The sequence below is a fragment of the Symsagittifera roscoffensis genome, chromosome 2 (assembly GCF_963678635.1).
Source record: "Symsagittifera roscoffensis chromosome 2, txSymRosc1.1, whole genome shotgun sequence".
Classification (NCBI taxonomy): Eukaryota; Metazoa; Xenacoelomorpha; order Acoela; family Convolutidae; genus Symsagittifera; species Symsagittifera roscoffensis.
In genome coordinates, this window is record NC_087063.1 from 45,764,186 (window position 1) to 45,782,313 (window position 18,128).

At 38.0% G+C, this 18,128-nt stretch overlaps 1 protein-coding gene across 1 annotated transcript in view; it reads right to left on the reverse strand.

The window, feature by feature from the left end:
* Window positions 1-17,961, reverse strand: part of LOC134839175 (uncharacterized) — a 33,374-nt gene extending 15,413 nt beyond the window's left edge. Inside the window, exons 1-3 of the mRNA XM_063854636.1 lie at window positions 17,282-17,961; window positions 12,118-12,205; window positions 11,078-11,256 (exon numbers count right to left, since the gene is read on the reverse strand). Coding sequence (XP_063710706.1) covers window positions 11,078-11,256; window positions 12,118-12,205; window positions 17,282-17,866 — 852 coding nt within the window. The 5' untranslated portion in view covers window positions 17,867-17,961. The remainder of the gene's footprint in view (window positions 1-11,077; window positions 11,257-12,117; window positions 12,206-17,281) is intronic.
* Between the last annotated feature and the right edge of the window lie 167 nt (window positions 17,962-18,128).

The following is an 18,128-nucleotide window of genomic DNA, read 5'->3' on the forward strand; positions in this document are numbered from 1 at the left end:
GATAAGGACGTAAACAATTCTGAAAAAATATTGACGGCAAATATCTATAAGATTAAAGGGGACAGATAGCTTTGAAGTTATGCGAGTGATGATGGCTATAGGCAGTCACACTACCCGACTTTGGGAAGGTTTCCGGCTCGTTTTTTTGTGATCCACGATTTTCTTCAAGCAAGGTTTTAGAACTTATATATAAAAATTACGTTATTTGAGATGCGAGTTTTCAGAAAGAATGATGTGTTTCAACAAGACTGTGTTGAGCGAACGTGTTCTCTGTTGTGAGGGAAAGATCTCTGAGTGGAGATAGCATTGTAGCATGTACAGATAAGAATAAATTGTGTAGTATAGAAGAAGACGTAGTAGAAGGAAGTGGAGTAAGAGCTAGGATCATATTAAATTTAGCATCATCATAGATGGATAATTGATTTAGCACGTAGATTTAGAAGAGGAGCTAGAAACAAAAGCATCAATGAAGAAAGGAGAGTTTGAAGAAGAAATTAGAGAACTTGGCGAACTTAGTGGATTTAGAGCACAAAAAAAACATTATATAGAGTAGTTCTGTAAAAGATTGTTTATATTAGTTTATTTGTCGCTCTAATAATTTGTCTTTTCCCTAGTACCTAGCAAGATGTCATCCTCTGCATGAGCATGTTGTTAATCAATTTCGTTTGTTTTCAGACTGATTGTCTAAATTTGTTTTCAACTTTGTGTCCCAGCTGTCATCCAGTCGGTATTGTACTTGCTATCGTTGGGGTTGAAGTTTGTAGAAAAGTTCAGCTGTCAGTACAAGGTAGGAGTTATCCAGAGATCGGTTGAAGTTTTCGGTCTTTCTTTGAGAGAGTGAAGAATTATGATATTGAACTGTTAAAAAAGTACCAAGAAATCGATCATGAACTTTTCGGTTAACTGTAATTCTGTATTCTGGTTGAATAATATTACCTTTTACAAAGTTACTGGTGTCTGAATAGCCTCTTAAAGTGTATCTGAGGCAGTTGCGAGCTGCAAAATTTGAAGCGAGAGGATCCAAACGATGGCGGGTTTCATCTCGAATGTGTGAGTGAAACTATTTATTGTTTGGTTAAAGTTTGCTGCTATTTGCTGCGTGAGAGGTTGCTCGCATTCAAATTTGGCTGTCTTTCTATCTTTGTAAGTTAGTGTACAGTCTTCCATCCAGCATGGTTTGTATTAGCCACTAAAAGTTAACCTAATGTGTGTTATGGTTAAATGTCGAAGGGGCCAACTCGTTTAGGTGATGCCGGTTGGGGCCATGACTATGTGAAAACTTTTCCATGTTCTTCTATGAAGACTAGACCAAGGAGGTAAAAGGTTGACCGTAGATGTCACTGTTGTTTGCAGTGAGTCGTTAGTAGTACACTTTGATGATCCTGTCCAAATTGTGAAAAGTCTTTGAAATGTGATTGACAAGACTAATCCATGTGTCCTCATCGAAATTGAGGCCATCCTTTAGAATTGATACTGATGCTATATTTCGTCTTTCCATAAACTTCTTGAGATGCTGTATGCATGTTTCTAGGTGATGAGGAGACGGTTGATCTGTTGGGTATCGGCTAAGGACGGGTGTGAATATCCAATTTCGGTGATTATTGTTGTAAAATAAAACAAAAAAAACTTCCAGACGGGACTTTTTTGTTTATGATGTCTAATGATTTCAAATGTGGAGATATCTGCATAATGTCAAAATTGTACAAATTTTTGACTGCTTCCTCTGATGGGATAAATTGTAGAAGGTTTTTTACAAAGCCAAATGATAAGATTTTTTTGACGAGTCGTCTCGTCCAATACTGTTGACCTTATTTGTTTTCCGTTGTGTAGACTGCTTGTTGCTAGAAGATATGGTTGATTTCTCTGGCGTTGCGACATGCGGAGTTTCTGTTTGTCGTAGCATCTTCAGAAGTGTTGTCAGTTTCGAATGTTTCTGTTCTTTGGTTCCATGTAGTAGACGTCCACGTAATGGAGAAGTGTCTGCTCGTGATGTATTTGGTAATTGTTCTGCAAAGATAACTTTCCGTGTTCGTAGTTTGCGCGCTTGAAGGTCTTCGTGTGGTATGTTGAGTTGATGTCTTGCAGTCGGAACCGAGGTAAACAGTTCATGGCTGTTCCGCGTTAAAGGAAGAGACGATGATCTTCGTCTCGGAGTGAGTAATTTGCTTCCTTCTGTGTTTGGTTCCGCTGTTTTGTCGCGAGTATTTGCGATTTGATGGTGATCTTCTAGTTCTGCACCAGTTTCTTGTACATTCCCAGGTGGCAAGTGCATTGGTTCTGGGAAAACTGGTAGATCATCTCTATTTCCCGCATCGATGTTGTTTCCTATTGGTGGGTTTACTGGGATCTCTCTTTGTTCTGCTACTGCTGGAACTGGTGAATCGGGTAAAAGTGGATCTGGCGCCAGTGCTAGTGATGAAGGTCAACGTACAAAATCCTGATGTGGGTCGCATTATCTGTTTGTGGTTGATCCGTTTGCGTTAAGAATTTTGGTTCCGATCTGAAGGATCCGCGGTGAATTTTGTCGGATCAATAACCTCGATGTCCCCAGTGGGAGCTTAAGGTACAATCGGTTTCAGGCGGAGCCGGTGAACGCATTGAGTAGAGTTGGTTCCTATCTTAGGAATGATGTAGTTAGAGGAAGTCAAGACCTTTTCAATTCGATAGAGTGGCAGCCTCAGTTGATATGCTTTGGCCGCTAAGTCATTGTGCGTAGACAGAATTGGGTTGAGAAGTAGAAAATGTAACTGTAATTCCAGAGGTTTAGCGTTGACTTCGCGATCGTTGCGGTGGTATGCTTAGATGATACTGGTTTTTGTATTTTCGTATGTGTTCATCATGGTGTCGTGCAAGCCAACTGTATGGTCGTATGTCAGTTTTTTCCCAGTTTGTTTATCTATTCCAAACCGGATGTCTATGGGCTTGACTGGTATTCTTCCATGGAAGATTTGACTTGGGGTATAATTGACTGACGAGTAGTATAATGTGTTAAGTATTAACGTTTCTAGCTATTCAAAAATCAGTTGAAACTCCTTTGGAGAAAGTCCTGAGTTACCACGCTAGTCAACAAATGTAGGTAAAGCACCAGATAAGGACGTAAACAATTCTGAAAAAATAATGACGGCAAATATTTATAAGATTAAAGGGGACAGATAGCTTTGAAGTTATGCGAGTGATGATGGCTATAGGCAGTCACACTACCCGACTTTGGGAAGGTTTCCGGCTCGTTTTTTTTGTGATCCACGATTTTCTTCAAGCAAGGTTTTAGAATTTATATATAAAAATTACGTTATTTGAGATGAGAGTTTTCAGAAAGAATGATGTGTTTCAACAAGACTGTGTTGAGCGAACGTGGTCTCTGTTGTGAGGGAAAGATCTGTGTATATAGTGGAGATAGCATTGTAGCATGTACAGATAAGAATAAATTGTGTAGTATAGAAGAAGACGTAGTAGAAGGAAGTGGAGTAAGAGCTAGGATCATATTAAATTTAGCATCATCATAGATGGATAATTGATTTAGCACGTAGATTTAGAAGAGGAGCTAGAAACAAAAGCATCAATGAAGAAGGGAGAGTTTGAAGAAGAAATTAGAGAACTTGGCGAACTTAGTGGATTTAGAGCACAAAAAAAAACATTAGAGTAGTTCTGTTAAAGATGGTTTATATTAATTTATTTGTCGCTCTAATGTTTTGTTTTTCCCTTGTACCTAGCATGATGTCATCCTCTGCATGAGCATGTTGTTAACCAATTTCGTTTGTTTTCAGATTGATTGTCTAAATTTGTTTTCAACTTTGTGTTCCAGCTGTCATCCAGTCGGTATTGTACTTGCTATCGTTGGGGTTGAAGTTTGTAGAAAAGTTCAGCTGTCAGTACAAGGTAGGAGTTATCCAGAGATCGGTTCAAGTTTTCGGTCTTTCTTTGAGAGAGTGAAGAATTATGATATTGAACTGTTAAAAAAGTACCAAGAAATCGATCATGAACTTTTCGGTTAACTGTAATTCTGTATTCTGGTTGAATAATATTCCCTTTTACAAAATTACTAGTGTCTCAATAGCCTCTTAAAGTGTATCTGAGGCAGTTGCGAGCTGCAAAATTTGAAGCGAGAGGATCCAAACGAGGGCGGGTTTCATCTCGAATGTGTGAGTGAATCTATTTATTGTTTGGTTAAAGTTTGCTGCTATTTGCTGCGTGAGAGGTTGTTCGCATCCAAATTTGGCTGTCTTTCTATCTTTGTAAGTTAGTGTACAGTCTTCCATCCAGCATGGTTTGTATTAGCCACTAGAATTTAACCTGATGTGTGTTACGGTTAAATGTCGAAGGGGCCAAGTCGTTTAGGTGATGCCGGTTGGGGCCATGACTATGTAAAAACTTTTCCATGTTCTTCTATGAAGACTAGACCAAGGAGGTAAAAGGTTGACCGTAGATGTCACTGTTGTTTGCAGTGAGTCGTTAGTAGTACACTTTGATGATCCTGTCCAAATTGTGAAAAGTCTTTGAAATGTGATTGACAAGACTATTCCATGTGTCCTCATCGAAATTGAGGCCATCCTTTAGAATTGATACTGATGCTATATTTCGTCTTTCCATAAACTTCTTGAGATGCTGTATGCATGTTTCTAGGTGATGAGGAGACGGTTGATCTGTTGGGTATCGGCTAAGGACGGGTGTGAATATCCAATTTCGGTGATTATTGTTGTAAAATAAAACAAAAAAAAACTTCCAGACGGGACTTTTTTGTTTATGATGTCTAATGACTTCAAATGTGGAGATATCTGCATAATGTCAAAATTGTACAAATTTTTGACTGCTTCCTCTGATGGGATAAATTGTAGAAGGTTATTTACAAAGCCAAAAGCTTTCCCATGATAAGATTTTTTTGACGAGTCGTCTCGTCCAATACTGTTGACCTTATTTGTTTTCCGTTGTGTAGACTGCTTGTTGCTAGAAGATATGGTTGATTTCTCTGGCGTTGCGACATGCGGAGTTTCTGTTTGTCGTAGCATCTTCAGAAGTGTTGTCAGTTTCGAATGTTTCTGTTCTTTGGTTCCATGTAGTAGACGTCCACGTAATGGAGAAGTGTCTGCTCGTGATGTATTTGGTAATTGTTCTGCAAAGATAACTTTCCGTGTTCGTAGTTTGCGCGCTTGAAGGTCTTCGTGTGGTATGTTGAGTTGATGTCTTGCAGTCGGAACCGAGGTAATCAGTTCATGGCTGTTCCGCGATAAAGGAAGAGACGATGATCTTCGTCTCGGAGTGAGTAATTTGCGTCCTTCTGTGTTTGGTTCCGCTGTTTTGTCGCGAGTATTTGCGATTTGATGGTGATCTTCTAGTTCTGCACCCGTTTCTTGTACATTCCCAGGTGGCAAGTGCATTGGTTCTGGGAAAACTGGTAGATCATCTCTATTTCCCGCATCGATGTTGTTTCCTATTGGTGGGTTTACTGGGATCTCTCTTTGTTCTGCTACTGCTGGAACTGGTGAATCGGGTAAAAGTGGATCTGGCGCCAGTGCTAGTGATGAAGGTCAACGTATCGAATCCTGATGTGGGTCGCATTATCTGTTTGTGGTTGATCCGTTTGCGTTAAGAATTTTGGTTCCGATCTGAAGGATCCGCGGTGAATTTTGTCGGATCAATAACCTCGATGTCCCCAGTGGGAGCTTAAGGCACAATCGGTTTCAGGCGGAGCCGGTGAACGCATTGAGTAGAGTTGGTTCCTATCTTAGGAATTATGTAGTTAGAGGAAGTCAAGACCTTTTCAATTCGATAGAGTGGCAGCCTCAGTTGATATGCTTTGGCCGCTAAGTCATTCTGCGTAGACAGAATTGGGTTGAGAAGTAGAAAATGTACGTGTAATTCCAGAGGTTTAGCGTTGATTTCGCGATCGTTGCGGTGGTATGCTTGGATGATACTGGTTTTTGTATTTTCGTATGTGTTCATCATGGTGTCGTGCAAGCCAACTGTATGGTCGTATGTCAGTTTTTTCCCAGTTTGTTTATCTATTCCAAACCGGATGTCTATGGGCTTGACTGGTATTCTTCCATGGAAGATTTGACTTGGGGTATAATTGACTGACGAGTAGTAGAATGTGTTAAGTATTAACGTTTCTAGGTCGACCTAATGACTCCAGTCTGACCAGTCGTCGTTTGTATTGAGCTTCAAGATTCGTTTGAGGGCTGCAAGCGATCGTTCTACTAACCTACTGATTGCAGGTATTTTAAGGTTTCATGCTTGATATTCACTTCCATGATTATTGTTAGCTCTTTGACTAATGTCGCAACAAATGACGTTCCCAGATCGGAGATTTTTTGTTCCGGAATGTAGCTGTTTGAAAAAAAACTTGAGAAAGTGTTCGATCAATGGTCTCTGCGGGACCGTTTGTGAGTGGTACGGCAAAAAATATTTGGAGAAAACATCTATTGCTGAGAGTGCATAATTGTAAAAGTGTGAGCGATATGGTCCCACTAAGTAGATCTGAAGGATGCCCCAGGGAACGAAGTTTGCATTGACAATGGTTGTAGCTGCGGACGAAGCTGGTTGTTGGTGGCTCGTTTTCTTTGTAGGCAAGTTGATCAGTACTTCACCAAGTTTACAAAAAAATCTGTAAATCCAGGGAAGTAGAATCGGTTTCGGAACTCCATTTTTGTTCGCTCGGTTCCAATGTGTCCAGCAGTTGTCGAGTTATGGATTCTGTGCACTACCTCTTGTCGGAGATGTTTTAGTAAGCATATCTGTTTCACTTTGATTGGTCCTGTGTCTTCGTAGATTTCCCTTACGAGGATCCCATTATGAAATTTGAGTCATGGTAGTTGTTTGTTGTATTTTTGAGCTCGTAGATGTTGTATGAGAGGTTGGGTGTGGGATTTTTGGTGATCCTCTCTTTTACGGAATAGAGATAAGTCAATTCCGATCAGTCTGTACGAAACCGATTAGTCATTTTATTTGCTTAGTTGTTTGTGGGATTATCAGCTTGCTGAGGAAGTTCATGACATTTTCTGTTTCGGGTTGTATTCCAGTTGATGTTATAATTTTTCCCAAGAAAGTTACTTGAGTTGTTCCGATCTGGCTTTTCTTCGGAGACAATTTAAGTCCAGACTTACGAATGCAGGAGAAAACTTGTCTCAAATATGAGAAAAACTCCTCAAAAATTTGCACACCAATGCCAATGTCATTCATGTACTGTGTACATACATTGGTTACAAGACATGGTTTTTGTAGTCATGTCGTACGAGATGGTTACGTCTTCCGAGGTCGACTAACAAACGCAATTTGCCCGAAGGTTTTCGTTTGGTAAATAATGGGCGGTTGTACCGTGAGTGTGGTAAAGTTAAAATGATGTTGTAGTTAAAATCCGACGTCAAATCTGTGTTTGCAAAGATTTCGCAGTATTCTACTAAAATTTCTTCAACTTGATGCACTTGTTCCGTTTGAAGTGCTGTATGTTGCCAAGAAATCTGGTTGAGAACTTCCTGCTTGCCTTGTTGGTTGTTTCTCGAGTCCATCTTATCCTTTTGTATGAATTCGTACAGCTGGTCATAGATTATTTACTGGAGTGGTGCAAGGTTTTGCGCAGTTTTGCAAGTTGAGTTGGAAACCAGATTTTCTCGTAGTCCGGTGGTGGTCTTGTTGGGTTTCGTCATAGGCTGAATCGGTTTTTTAAAGCTTTGTGATGTCCGAGTTGCGTGGGTAGGTGTCGTTGAACACTTTTGCTCCGATCATTCGGTCTCACTGGGTCAGCTTAGGGTCGATTGGTTTCAACTCATCTAGTTCCTTACTCGTGAGGAGTTTGAAGTTTGAAAGTTCGTGGTTTCTAGGTATTGTCACAGCGTGATCTGAGAGGTTCATAATGATGACTTCAACTAGTTGACGTAGTTCTCGTCAATTGTTGAGAGTGAGGATGCGATTAGAATTTCAAGTTTTCTTTCCATTGGTTCATTTGGAGCTATAGCTCCGGTGAGTTCTTGTAGATGGTAGTTGGAGTACGTTGGGATTACTTTGATTATAATCTGCTGTTCTTGGTTAATGTTAATTTTCTGTTGTGTAATTAACTCTTATTTCGTGGGTTTTATGACTTTTCGCGCGCGGTTTTTTGTTTTTATTGCGTTCATTGTAAGGTAAAATCAGGAAAAACGAGTACTCTGTCGTATGGAGGGATTCCAACTCTGTGTTTGGAAAAAGGGGATACCAATTACTATGCTATTCATGGAAGGTAAAATTAGAAACGTTTCGCTAAAGGTGTATGTTGCCAAAGAGCAGGAAATCTTTGATTGTCCTAACACTCGAATTGGTTTCCCTGAGGCTAATCTCACGTTATCGTATTCAGACTGTTCCAATGATGATAGTTGGGCGTCCTTTTCGGATTGGATTTTTTCGTACACATACTGAGGCATAGCGTTTGCTTAAGCGCCCGTATCGATTAAAGCGCGTTTTTGTATATTGGGGTTAGCATTTTACCTTACAATACATGAGTGTGTCTCCCTCTAGTGACATACAGGCATTTATCTCTGTTTTTCTTTTTCTTGTCTTTTTTGTAGGGGAGTCATAAAATGAAGCGGAGGTTATAGGGCGATTATAATTGTTTTTTACTTGCTTTTTACTTGTTTTTTACTAGAGTGGATCAGCTAGTAATTTTGGTTGCCTTGAACTTGTGTCGCGTTATTGGCACTGGGGAAAGGGTTTTGGGTGTTGCTGTTCTGTCGACGTTTAGGCACTAAGCAGTGTGTCGCTAATGGATTTGAATAGGCGCAGACATGGCAAAGAGTTTGTGAAAAATCGATTTCAGGTAAAAGATTTTGTGACCAATATGTCTAATTCTGAGCAAAGATTTGTTTTTGACCCTGGTTTGAGGGTGTGACGGTGTGCTCATAGCCACTCTGGGGCTGTTGGAACTCATTTGGTTGGACAAACTGACCTGATGTTAGGGGCCAACCGTTTTGAGTGAAGCTGCTGCTCCATCCATGGTTGTAGTTGCCTCTACCACGGCCTCTGCCTCTTCCACGTCCTAGTAGTGAGCACCAATTCTTCTGTTTGCTTTGCTGCTTCTCAGCTGTGTTCTTCTGTTTCTGTAGTTGTTGGCTCAATTAGTCGATTTTCTTTTCCATTTTCTGAATAATTTCTGCCAAAGTTGCAGCAAAATTCACGGTAAAGTCACGGTTGACTTCGGAGAATGCATCTCATGACCATTCGTCAACAGGGCAGAGTTTTTGAACGATTAGGGTCTTACGTACCTGCATACACAGGTCTTGGACAGGGCTTTCTTCTGGTTTCTCCAGTAAATTGATTTTATGAAGAGCCGTCTGATTTGTCTTTCTCGTTCTCTCGTATGAAACCTCAGTCTTTCGGCATTGGCGTCATTCGCGGCTGCAATTCTGTTTTCCTCTGCGTCTGCTTGCAGGTCCGGATTGACTGCTGGTCCCGGTTCTGGGATTGAATCTTAGTAGGCTAATTTTGCCAGCTTCTGAAATTTTACCAGGAATTCCTCTGGTGTTTCGGTCTTTGAGTCGTACTTGAGGTTTTCAAGCTCTATCAAGTGGATTTCTTTGACGTTGGTTTTGTGAAAATGGTCTTTCAGTGTCTGTAATTTCAATTCAAGGTCTCCACTGGTTATTTCTGGTATAGTCATGAAGAATTGCAACTCTTCATCTTTTAGGTGAATTTTCATCAAATTCGGTGCCTGGGCATTTTTGATGTTGATCACGTCTCTCGTACTTCTGAATGGTGATTCGAACTAGTTCCAACTCTCAGAAGGAGATCCCGATCATTTGATGAGAGAAACTGATTCGTAAGCCACTTTGGGAAATTATCAGTTTGGATTTTCCGTCGCTGTCACCATATGAAAAGGTGCTTTATAATTAGTGTTGTATCTTGCGAACTATTAAGTTAAGTCTATTCTATCAAGTGTGACGGTGTTCTGTACTAATTCAGCTGTATGAAAGCACTCTCGTGTTTTGATGAGAAGTAATTTTGAATAGCTATCTGTCTATCTGATTTTGTTCTATGTTCCTATCTGAGCTACATAAAGTCAAAATTTAGACTCATTAAACATCCGGTGTAAATGTATATAACGCATAATAATTCGAGCACGCGCGTTGAAACGGTTCCAAGCTATCAAACTTCATGCCACTTTTTTATATGTCGATTTTCAGCAGTATCATATGTGACGACCTATAGCCATTTTTATTCATATTACCTCAAAACTATCTGTCGCTTTTAACCTTATAAATATTTGCTGTCAATATTTTATCAGAAATGTTTAACTGGTGCTTTACCTACTTTTACTGACTACATAAACATATACAATAAAAAATAAATATGTTTAAATATATATAAATATACATAAATATATATAAATATATATAAATACATAGAAATATATAAATATATATAAATAAATATAAGTATATATAAATATAAATAAATATATATAAATATATATAAATATATATAAATATATATAAAGATGAATAAATAAATATTTATATATATATTTACACCGGATGTTTAATAAGTTTAAAATTTGACTTTATGTATAGCTCAGGTAGGAACTAAGAACAAAATCAGATAGACAGATAGCTATTCAAAAATCAGTTGAAACTCCTTTTGAGAAAGTCCTGAGTTACCACGCTAGTCAACAAAAGTAGGTAATGTACCAGTTAAGGAAGTAAACATTTCTGGTAAAATATTGACAGCAAATATTTATAAGGTTAAAAGGGACAGATAGCTTTGAGGTAATATGAGTAATGATGGCTATAGGTCGTCACATATGATACTGCTGAAAATCGACATATAAAAAAAATGGCATGGAGTTTGATAGCTTTGATCCGTTTCAACGCGCGTGCTCGAATTATTATGCTTGCAACTCCACTGCGATTTTTCAGGCTGTGGCGAAACTAACAATAGTGACCACTCAAAACAACCACGAAACGCATAGTCGTGGAGTCGAGCTCAGAATCTATTGACTGAAAGACAAAAAAAACCAATACTTCTAATTTGATTATCCTTCCCACGTATAACATTTACTTATTGTTTTTAAAATATTTAATCGGAAAATATGGCGCTTGCAAGAGCCCCTAAAATTCACCGGCGGTCCTCCTGATTCGTCTATTCCATCGGGACACTCTGGGATCCCGTCACATGGGGCAGCACACACAGGATCAGTCGCATCTCCACACTCGATATAGTCATCGAAACAGTCTCCAGTGAACTCTGCATAGGTTCCTACTTCTTGTTCGGCCCAGTAAGAAGTGCAATTAATGGGACCTATATTTGAGAGGAAAGGATCAGTTTATGTTCAAAAAATTCAGAACTAAATTGACCAAAATTGGCCAAAAAACAGGGTTTTTGTAGTGCTCTGGGAGAGCTCGGAAAATCACCTTGGTCGACCTAAAAAAGAGGTCGACAAAATTTTTGATTTTTTTTAAAACCCCCCTCAAGAAAATCCTAGATCTTGAATTCAGTTTTGAAACGTTAAATTAGCTCTTTTATTTTCTGTTTTGGAACGCTAACTTAGCTTTTTTACTTTTTTCATTTGTTACCTTAGTTTACGCTTACTACCTGAATTTGAAAGAACTCAAAATCATTTCGTAAATCAAAAAGTGAACTTTTTCAGACATATTCACTTCTCACTTCGTATTTAATAATAAAATTTTTCATTACCGGTCCACTTTCTGTTTCATTGCTTTTTGTTCCTTGTTGGAATTATTTAATTGATTGCAACTTCTTGTATTTCGACAAACTTAGAAACCAGCCTGCAATGTTGTTTATGGCTGATTCTTAAGATTTAATTATGCAAAAAAATATGGTCTTGCTTACCTTTATCTCAGCAAAAACATTCAAAAGTTAGCTGCTAAAACGAAAAAAAAAAACAGGAAATAATCATTAAAAACATTTTTGAAGGCCTACTTTTATATTTTCTATGTTAAATTTTCTTATATATAAACTATTATTGTAACCAAATAACTTGATTTTCGTGCTGATGATTTTACTTATTTGGAAAATCAATAGGAATCAAAGATATAATTTAGCAATGTATGGACATTAAATTAACACCCTACAACAGCAATCAGAAGCAGACGGAAAACGTCAACCCTAGATTGCCTTGTTGAAATTTCAGCAATGTACCTTCATCATCTCGGGAAATGGTTCCTTCGTCCCAGCAATCTTCGCACTCACAAGTTCCGTCGCACATCCACTGGCTTGATATACACTCCTGCAACAATAGCAAGCATAAGTGGTTGACTTCCATTTTTAGCCGACTATATCCATTTTTTTTTTCAAAAACACACTAAAAGACTCTCCCTGCAAAACACCAGATCCGAACCTTACTGTTTCTGATCAAACACTATGGTTGAGCAGAGCAATGAGCCATTTCAACAGTACTGTTCTAAAATTAGCATTTTCAAGCTGATAAAAATGTTAAATTCCGAATTCTGATTGGCCTGAAAAAGAAAGCTATCGACGAAGTGAACAATCTCCTCCCTAATTTTTTAAGGGGTAGATAGTTTACTTGGTCCAGTTTTACACAGAGGCAAACTAATTGCATTGTGTATGCACAATAATTAATAAATAATTAGACAAAAAAATTCACCTGCTGATTTGAAGCTGCTTTTGAAAAACTCAAAAATCATATGGCCACTCTGGTATCCACCTTTACCTGCTGCGTTCTACTGGTCTCCAAATGCGAGCTATTAAACACTGCGACAAAGACAAGCATTCTTGCATTATAATTACAGGTAGTAATGAACGGTACTTAAAATGAGATGAAGGATATGCTGTTCGAAAATGCGATGGATGCCCAATAATTATATGAGTGCATCGTATTGTAATCAAGTCTCGTCCTTCGAAAACACAAGAACGATAGTTGAAAAAGATAGAATATGCTTAAAAAAATTATTATTATTACGGTAAAAAGATGGATTTCATCATAGTAGAATATGCTACCTTCAGATCTGAAGACTCATCTAACAACCAATTGCATCAAGAAGATACATTGTTAAATACAGCCAATGAAACTATAGTCCGTGCATGGTAAATCTGCTTCTTTTCAATTTGCCTGACAAAGTCTCCTAACCTCGCGCCCAAGAACTTGTAATTGTTAATTTGACCACGTAATTGATGACGAAAAGGCACTAAGTCCTAGGTACGGTGTTTTTTTTATTCTAACAATTTTGATTTCTACAAAGAAATCTCGTAGCTGGTCAAAAATAGGTACCATTTTAACGAATCAACAGGCAATTGTTTCAATGCTCTGGCATAACTAAGAACTTGAATTCATTTTTGAAACGCTAAATTAATTTTTTTTATTGTCAGTTTTGAAACGCTAAATTAGCGTTTTTACTTTTTTCATAGGATACCTTAGTTTACTAGGGGCCCAGCTGAAAGCTGGAGAGACCTGTTTGATTATTTTAATATTGATTATTTTAAAATTGTTTTAAAATTTCAGGTTTCTCAAGTCGATAGCGCCCTTCCTACGCAAAAAAAGTGAAAGAGAAGCTTATGCATTCATTGGTAACGAAACACAAAAAAACTCAACACAAAGCCAATAGCACCAAGCAAAAGCAAGAAAACGTAAGCATAGCGGATTCCATTGTCTAAAAAATACACACAATAAGTATATTGAATCTTTGTTCCAATGCCAAAAAACTTTTAAAAAAACTTTTCCTAAGTGTACAGCTCTTCCCCGAGACAAATTAAGGACCAGCCACTTGGGCAGGGGAGTTTCCTACAACTTGTTCTATCGATTAAACCCTTAATCCCAAAACTGGATGGGTAGTTTTTGAAGAAATCGAAAAAGTTTGAAAAAATGGCCTAAAAACCGAAAAATTGACTATTCCTAAGTGTATAGCTCTTCCCCTAGACAAATTAGGGACAAGCCGTTTGTGTAGGGGGGGTTCCTACAACCTGGTCTATCGATTAAACCCTTAATCCCAAATCTGGACGGGTAGTTTTTGAGGAAATCGGAAAGATTTGAAAAAAGGCCAAAAAAAGTCAAAAAAGTGACTTTGCCTAAGTCTATAGCTTTTCCCCTAGGCAAGTTAAGGAGCAGCCGCTTGTGCGGGGGAGTTTCCTACAACCTGGTTTATCGATTAAACTCTTAATTCCAAATCTGGATGGGTAGTTTTTGAGGAAATCGATAATTTCCGAAAAAATAGGCAAAAAAATCAAAAAAGTGACTTTTCCTAAGTCTATAGCTCTTCCCCTAAGCAAATTAGGGACCAGCCGCTTGTACATGGGAGTTTCCTACAACCTGGTCTATCGATTAAACCCTTAATCCCAAATCTGGACGGGTAGTTTTAGAGGAAATCGAAAATTTCCGAAAAAATGGGCAAAAAGTGAAAAAAGTACCGAGTTGTGAAGCTTTTCTAAGTCCGTAGGGGGTGGGGTAGGGTAAAAATTGCCCTAAATTTCATGCAGGCAGGTAGGTGAAACGCTACTGAATCCATTGGTACCACTTTTATGAGAATCTGACGGGTAGTTTTTTGGGAAAGCGAACTGAAAGCTGGAGAGACCTGTTTGATTATTTTAATATTGATTAAAAATAGGCAAAAAAATCAAAAAAGTGACTTTTCCTAAGTCTATAGCTCTTCCCCTAAGCAAATTAGGGACCAGCCGCTTGTGCATGGGGGGTTCCTACAACCTGGTCTATCGATTAAACCCTTAATCCCAAATCTGGACGGGTAGTTTTTGAGGAAATCGGAAAGATTTGAAAAAAGGCCAAAAAAGTGACTTTTCCTAAGTCTATAGCTCTTCCCCTAGGCAAGTTAAGGACCAGCCGCTTGTGCGGGGGAGTTTCCTACAAGCTGGTCTATCGATTAAACCCTTAATTCCAAATCTGGATGGGTAGTTTTTGAGGAAATCGATAATTTCCGAAAAAATAGGCAAAAAAATCAAAAAAGTGACTTTTCCTAAGTCTATAGCTCTTCCCCTAAGCAAATTAGGGACCAGCCGCTTGTGCATGGGGGGGTTCCTACAACCTGGTCTATCGATTAAACCCTTAATCCCAAATCTGGACGGGTAGTTTTTGAGGAAATCGGAAAGATTTGAAAAAAGGCCAAAAAAGTGACTTTTCCTAAGTCTATAGCTCTTCCCCTAGGCAAGTTAAGGACCAGCCGCTTGTGCGGGGGAGTTTCCTACAACCTGGTCTATCGATTAAACCCTTAATTCTAAATCTGGATGGGTAGTTTTTTTTGAGGAAATCGATAATTTCCGAAAAAATAGATTAAAAAAAATAAAAAAAGTGACTTTTCCTAAGTCTATAGCTCTTCCCCTAAGCAAATTAGGGACCAGCCGCTTGTGCATGGGAGTTTCCTACAACCTAGTCTATCGATTAAACCCTTAATCCCAAATCTGGACGGGTAGTTTGAGGAAATCGAAAAATTCCGAAAAAATGGGCAAAAAGTGAAAAAAGTACCGAGTTGTGAAGCTTTTCTAAGACCGTAGGGGTGGGGTAGGGTAAAAATTGCCCTAAATTTTATGCAGGCAGGTAGGTGAAACGCTACTGAATCCATTGGTACCACTTTTATGAGAATCTGACGGGTAGTTTTTTGGGAAAGCGAATTTTTCGAAAAGCGTCAAAAAAAAAAACAAAAAAAAAAAAAAAAAAAAAACAGATCTCATCTGGAAAAAAAACGTTTTCATAATACCTGTTTAATAAATCAAACAGGAACTTTCCTTTTACTACCTGAATTTGAAAGAACTTAAGACTATCTCAACAAATCAAAAAGTCATAAATTCTCAGGGATTCGAACCTCTGTTGACCCAAAGGGTCCCCCCGTGGGTACTTTTAAAGAAATCCATTTTTGGCCGACCGAACCTAAAGTTCTATATATATATATACTAGTTTGAGGGGGAGCGCGCGCCAAAAAAAAAACAAGATTTTTTTGTCAACATTTTCCAAAGAGTGCCCAAAAACGGCTTTTTTGGCTTTTTTTTCTAAAATTTACTTACCTTCATCTCAGCAAAACACAGCAAAAACCTTCATAAGTTACCTGCTAAAACGAAAAAAAAACAAGAATAATCATTAAAAACATTATTAGGAGGCTACGGGTTTCAAACCACGGAACTTTTGATTCAAGATCACATGTTTTAGCAACGGCTGCATTATAACGAATACAACTTTTTATATCTAAATGAATATAGCTTTTTAAATCTAAAAAAAGACAGCTTGAGCAAAGAAATAAACTACAATTGAGAGTAGGTTTGTACAGTTTAAAAAAATGGACAAATATAGCCAACAGACTGTAAGAAAAAAGTCAATGACGTAGGAAATCGAATTTTTTTTAGACATTTTTCAATGTCAAACTATATAACACTAAAACGTTATAGATTTTTAGAACCATTTTTCCCCATAAAACGCTTTTAATTAATTAAAACTGAGTCTCCGGTATTTTCATTCCGCTTTAACTTTTGAGAATTGGAAACATAATTTAAAACTAAGTTTTTGGCATTTTTTGCGCCATTTGCACTGTTGTTACAGCGGCGAAGCGGAACTTCGAAAACCGCTTGAAAAAATCAGACGAAAGCCGCTTGAAAACTTAAAAAACGGTGACCTACAATTTAATGACATACAATTTAACACCGTAAATTTTAACACTTAGTCGTTTCACGACTAAACAATTTAAATCGACAGGAAGTGATTCAAGTGAACAAAGTTATTTGCAAGAAGAAAGGTTCAAATACCCTTGCTAATCGCAAGGGTTATTAGAGAGAGTAGTGTGCCTTCCATTAAGCAAATAAATTTAAATCAAAATTACAAGAATCAGAAGCCAAACAGCGAAACCATTGTCAATGAATTTAAGCAAACCGAAAAAAAACTATCAACTTTTCTTGAACATTTTCAACTTACGAAAAAAATTAAGCTTCCTCAAAGTTCTTAGAATTTCGGGAAACTGATGATTTAGTTTTTTTAATCAAAATACCTAAATAGAGAAAATTTGGTCGAGAAATAATTTTTCAATTCCACTGAGCATTACTCTCAAACCAAAATACAAGTCCCTTTCTTTGAGCACATGGTATTGAATTTTAAAATAAATCAAGTCAAACCCCAGAAGGTTAGATTTGAGAATAAACATACTTCGAGACTTTTTCTTTAAATCCAATCGAAAAACCACATGACCTATATAAGTGTCTTAACTGCGTTCAATGACCTTTTAAAATCAAACCTGAGCGTGAAAAAAAATTCTTCTTTTTTCTGAACAAAAACCAGGCTCAAACGTCCTGTAAAAGGGATGTATAACTTCGCACTTCTTTGATTTTTTGATCTAGACGACGAATGACAGCTACTTACGCCTGTTTGAGGACACTCCTCAAATCCATTCGGACATTCCAGATCCCAATCATACCCATAGTCTTCTGATATCTGGAGAAGCAGCCGCGATTCCACATACTCGTCCAAACTAGCCAGGTCAACAAAGTTCCTCCGTTTTTCCAGCTCTGATTTGCGCACAGGGTTATTGTTACAAAAAGTCACCGCTGGAAAGTCAGATTGTGTTCTCCGGTCAATGGTTATTTGCGTGACAACTGGATACTTCATGTACTTGTCAACCAGCGAGTAAAATTGAAATGTAAAAATCCCAATAAGTCCGATATATGCCAAAACCCAGAAAACTCGCAGAATAGTATGCGGTGATTGAAAGATTTGAGGCGCAATTGACTCTCCGAAATTAATCGAAGCAGTTTTGACCGCATCGGCATTGGAGCCGCCATTATCGACAGGTTTGGTGTTTTGAGTGGCAACACTTCCAGGAGTTTCTATATTTCTCAACAAAAATTGGGGCTCAAAAGAAGCTTCTGGAGACACACTATTTACTTTTGGGCCACTATAATTAATAAAACTTTTGTCAGAAAAAATAGTGCGATTATCGTCAGCCATTTTTGAGTTTGCTGGTCATAAAATTACGAGTGATAACTCTGATGCTGCTTATTTTAATGGTTACTTGCGCGTCTGGTTTCAAACATTGTCATAAATCTCTCGCGCGTTCAAATTAATTAAAACTGACCAATGACGCATTAACTTTACAACAAAACTCGTGGGTTGTCTTTTAAGCTGTTCAGTTCAAGTGAACTTTTGTCACTAAAAAGCTAACTTGCAGTGCTAATTAAAACTCTTAACGAAACTAAACTAAGCGACCTCA